Raw genomic sequence first — 5,035 nt, 5'->3', positions numbered from 1 at the left:
CCTCGGGCCCTCTCTGATTTCGTGGTCGTTTAAACGACAACCCACAGTCTCACGATCGAGCGCCGAGGCTGAGTACAGGGCAGTGGCCAGCGCCGTTGCGGAGTGCTCCTGGCTATGACAGCTTCTTCAGGAGTTGCTATGTGAGGTTCCCAAGGCCACGCTTGTCTACTGCGACAACCTCTCCGCGGTCTACCTCGCTGCCAACCCTGTTCATCATTGCCGGACGAAGCATATTGAGCTTGACATTCACTTCGTTCGGGAGCATGTCGCACTTGGTCGTGTTCGAGTTTTGCATGTGCCCACCGATCAGCAGTTCGCCGATGTTATGACGAAGGGACTACCCACCTCGACTTTCGAGGGTTTTCGGTCCAGTATTTGCGTCACCGGCGACGCTTCGACTGCGGAGGGTGTTGAACATGTGTACACGTATGTAGGACCGTGTTTTGTATGCCGCACCTGCAGTGTCTCTCTCCTTCTGTATTTACTTGTATCTTGGGAGACAAGACATCGGTCGCACCCCTTGTACCTATATACATGCCTAGTGCACGATCAATGAGAATATCGATGCACACAATCCCTTCTACACTATCCATCTCTCGATCCAGCAATCCCCTATTCCCACTGCCACCTTCCACTACGCCAAGCTTTCACTAACCATTGCTCATACACGCTTGATCCCTTCAAGAGGCCACCTACCGGAGGAGGCCGCGTCGGTGCTATACTGCTCGCCTTTCATCACTTGAATTTTACACTCATTTTTCTACCTTTTTAGACCTAACAAGGAGATTAAACAAGAATTACAAATCTGGATGAATCAACTGCGTAGCTTGATCCTTGGAATGACGTAGCAGCGCGGTTGAGGATGACTCGGAGGAAGCAGTGGTGTTGCTGGTGCTGACCGAAGAAGAGCGAACGCAACCGGAGCCGGACCTATCGACGGAGAAAGACCCGTACGGGACGGACGATGCAAGACTCGGCGCAGCCCTGTACATGTGCTGCGGGAGCGCCGGCAGCCTCGCCTCGTCGGACTGCAGGACGTGCATGGCCTGCGCCACGGACGGCCGCTCGCTCTGGTCCGGCTGGGCGCACCAGAGCCCGACGACCAGCACCCGCTCCATCCACCGTTCGTCCGCCTCGTCGCCCCTCAACCGTTCGTCCACCGCGTCAAGGATCGCGTCCCTTCCATACAGACCCCACACCCAGCTGAGCAGCGTGAAGGACCTCTCCGCGGTCTCGATCACCGGCCACCGGCCGGAGGCAATCTCCAGGAGGACGACGCCGAAGCTGTACACGTCCGACTCTGTGCTGGGCCGGCGCGTGTTGACGAACTCTGGGTCGATGTAGCCGACGGTGCCGAGCACGGCCTTGGTGGTCTGTATTAACCCGGCGCCGTGGTCAATGAGCCGGGCCAACCCGAAGTCCCCAAGCTTGGTGTTGAGCGATGAGTCGAGCATGATGTTGCTGGGCTTGATGTCGCCGTGGATGATGCACTGCTCCCACTCTCCGTGGAGGTAGCGCAGCGCGGATCCCAAGCCAAGGATGATGTTGTACCTCTGTGGCCATGTCAGATAGCTGTCGTCGTTGCTGTAGAGGTGCCTGTCTAGGCTGCCCTCCGTGACGAGCTCGTAGACAAGGAGGAGCCCCTTGCAACTGTCGCACCAGCCCAACAGCTTCACAAGGTTGCCATGCTTCAGTCTGCTGATGATCCTCACCTCTGCCTCGAACTCCTTCCTCCCCTGGGACGACGAGTCTGCAGACAACACCTTCACTGCCACCTCACGACGGTCTTGGTCACCATCGATGGCACCTGCGAGTGTGAGTGTGACATGACCCCGGTAAACGCTCCCGAAACCGCCTCGCCCGAGCTTCTCGTCTTCCGCAAAATTGCTCGTTGCGGCGACAAGCTCGCGGTACATGTACCGTCTAGGGCCGCCGGCAGCCACACCTCTCTCGAGATCAGATCTGTCGATGCACTCTTCTTCACTGTCCTCGTTTGCTCTGCTATTGTTGTGTCGCCGCCATCCCAGCACCGCCGCCGCACAGACCAACAAAAAAAGCAAAGGAACTAAGATGGCTAGTAGGATTGGTACTAATATTTTGTGGTTGTTACTGCTGGTTGGAATTGGAAGAGGAGGTTCGGCAGGTGGAGCTGCTTCCTTCTTTGATTCAAGCGTGGAATTGAATGACCATGACAGTATCCGATGCAGCTCGGTTATGGCGCCTGTCGCCGCGGAGAAGCCGACGGCGACCTCCTCCGGTAAGTATCTGCTGAGATCGACGGTTGCGTTTACCTGGTACAGGGCATCGTCGATGCGGAGATCAACACCTAGCATCTTGGTGTCATTGTGGTACTTCACCGTGGCTTCCATAACATGGAGTGATGTGAGGTTCTTTCCCGGCCAGGTGGTCGTGTCCGTGGACGCCGTTGAGTTGAGGGAGTTGACGTCGATGCCGATATGGTTCCTGTTGATGTCGGCACATTCCGCATTGGGAAAAGTGTCAAACTCCACCGCGACTATCCGGCTGTCGCCTGTTCCGTCAGCATACCTGGGGAGGAGGGCTAGGCCGCCGCCCGCGCTGTTGTCCGGGATCTTGGAGGGGAAATGCCCGAGGAAGAAGGCCATCCCATCGCCTGTATAAGGCAGGCTGAGGTTGTCTGGAGTGATTCGGAAGGAGAAGGTGGTGGTGAAGCTAGCCATCTCGCCGGTGGCGTTGCTCCATAGCGCCACCCTTTGCGCGTACCATGCCCGGCCGACGCTGCTCTGAATATTTGCATCACGTGTATTCTTTGTCAGCTCTAGCCATAACGGGCTGATGAGGGCATCACCGGTGAGGTCGATGGACGAACCGTTGCTGGGGTCGGAGAAGTTGAGGTTGAAGGATAGTGAGAAGGCCTGGATCAGCGCATAGCAGAGGCATAGCAGCAACACCAAGACTAGGGTGGTAGGAGTAGGACGACTGCGAGAGCCCATGGCTTGGTGTTTGGGAAGGAGGAAGCTTGAGCACTATAAATGTTAAGGGAAGGGAATAGGTAGTCGTCACGGTCGAATTTGAACTGGTCTCCACGCGGAAGGAGAAAGTCAGTGCGTGGTAGCACATGAAAGGAACTAGAGAGCCAATGGTGTTGTTGTTGGATTTTTTTTTCTTATCCGGCCGAGCACCAAATGGTTGCACAGGACAAAAGTCACTAGCATATGCATAGACAGAGTTAAATGGTCGTTCAACAAACCGGTCGATGCACTCAACTTTCTTCTTGTTAACATATTCATCTTCTTTATATTTACTCAGGAGCGATGTCAGCCGGCGGCCGAGACTGGCAGCGACAGGCAGAAAGCACATAATCTCTATGACACCGTTCTTCGTTTTATACACGGCTACTTTTAGACGGCGGGTCTCCATCGAAGATTTTTTACGGTACATCATACTACCAAGTTTAAGGAGTAGCATTGAGTTGATCCAACGGCCAATATATATGTGATTCAACTTGGAGTTTAACTCGAGGACAGCTTAGTAATTTCCTATTAGACTGCCCCACGACCATGCCTCCTCCTGCTGCATAAACGGCTGCCGGTTGGTCTTCGCTCGCCCCGTCGCCCGCACTGCGCTGCTGTACAGTGTACACGATGAGCGCCGCTGTGTGCCTCGGCGGCCGCTAAGCAGGACACGGCATCGTTGTGTTCGTCGATTTCAAAGGTCTACACACATGTAGCTACCCTCCACTTTATAAGAACTGCACGAATTCTATGGAAAATCATATCTCCTGTAGCAGTTGCATCTACTCACGATCGATGCCTGCAAAAGAAGCAGATCACTGGCCAATATTCTTGGACGGGCGGACCTCTGTAGCCTGGAGCGGGAGAACGGATGAGCTGGTGAACAGAACGCTGCACACACGTCGGTGACTCGGTGTTCGTGCTTGACTGATGGGACTCGCGGCTCGACACTGTCTTCCTCAATCAGCCGTCAGGCTTGCTTGACGCGGAGGTGGTCAACGCCATGGCTGCCTTCCCGCAGTTCGCCAGCATCAAACAGGAACGTCGGCGAGGAGTGGTTCGGATGATTCATGATTGTGTAGTTCTGGAATTTAGGTGCCCCCTGCGCAGGTGCCATTAACATCTGACGCCCTTCCCAACTATTCTGTGACAGTGCGAGCAGGGAAAAGGAATAACCGCAGGACGAGCTCGCCATTTCCAGCATCTCTGAGGCGGACATCTTCGCCGGCCGGAGTGGACGAGGTTCATGGGAACCAGATCGTGATCAACCAGGATATTATGCATTCCCTTAACGATGGACACTTACGCATATATAAATTCCGTCAGAAAACTTAAATTCAGTCGAAGAATTGAATTTCCTAAAACACCCTTGATGCCTTAATATACTACACTAATTTTGGTGTAGTATAGCCCCATCTGGACCGCTCATTCATAAAAATAAATGCCCAGGATGATTAGTTGTAGCGTAAAAGGTCTCCGGATCACAAAACTTGTCAGAATCCAACGTATACGTCCTCACACTTGGGTCGGACAAGCCGAGGCACGTCGAAGTCAGAACACCAACAGTCTTGTCGGCTTCCATCGAATGGACGTTAGTGGAGGCGCTAATCCATTATCCACCAATCCAACACCGCGGCAGTCTACACTGGTGTCCTTCTCATGCCAAACAGATTACTGAAAATGGTGAAGACATTATTGTTTTTTGACACAAAAGCCGAATCAGTCCGGTGGATGCGTAATCCGGACCTACTAATTCAACCTAGTGTGTATCATGTGGGCAAGTTGCTCAACATGCAGGAAGCGCTAGCTTTCTCGGTTGTCACGTTGAGCAAACACCCCACATTTGATGTGTGGTGATGCAGGATTACGAGGCCAATATTTGGGCCTTCAAGTACCGGGTTGACCTACCGGCAGTGGAGAAATCACGGCAATTGAATTTAACCTCTCTGAAACGGAAAAGGAAGACACCACTTGATACAACAGTGAGTTGGTTCGATCAAATCGATATGTTCAACGACCGTGAGCTCTTGATCCAGTTTAAT

At 53.5% G+C, this 5,035-nt stretch overlaps 1 protein-coding gene across 1 annotated transcript; it reads right to left on the bottom strand.

Moving 5' to 3' along the window:
- Window positions 1-710: 710 nt before the first annotated feature.
- Window positions 711-2,972, bottom strand: LOC119342157 (L-type lectin-domain containing receptor kinase IX.1-like). Its single transcript, XM_037613999.1, has one exon. It carries the CDS (start codon window positions 2,970-2,972, stop codon window positions 798-800), a length of 2,175 nt encoding a protein of 724 aa, XP_037469896.1. The 3' UTR covers window positions 711-797.
- Between the last annotated feature and the right edge of the window lie 2,063 nt (window positions 2,973-5,035).

This window comes from Triticum dicoccoides, chromosome 7B, assembly GCF_002162155.2.
Source record: "Triticum dicoccoides isolate Atlit2015 ecotype Zavitan chromosome 7B, WEW_v2.0, whole genome shotgun sequence".
Taxonomy (NCBI): Eukaryota; Viridiplantae; Streptophyta; class Magnoliopsida; order Poales; family Poaceae; genus Triticum; species Triticum dicoccoides.
The sequence above is the reverse complement of the archived record's forward strand: the minus strand, read 5'-3'. Positions and strand labels throughout refer to the sequence as shown.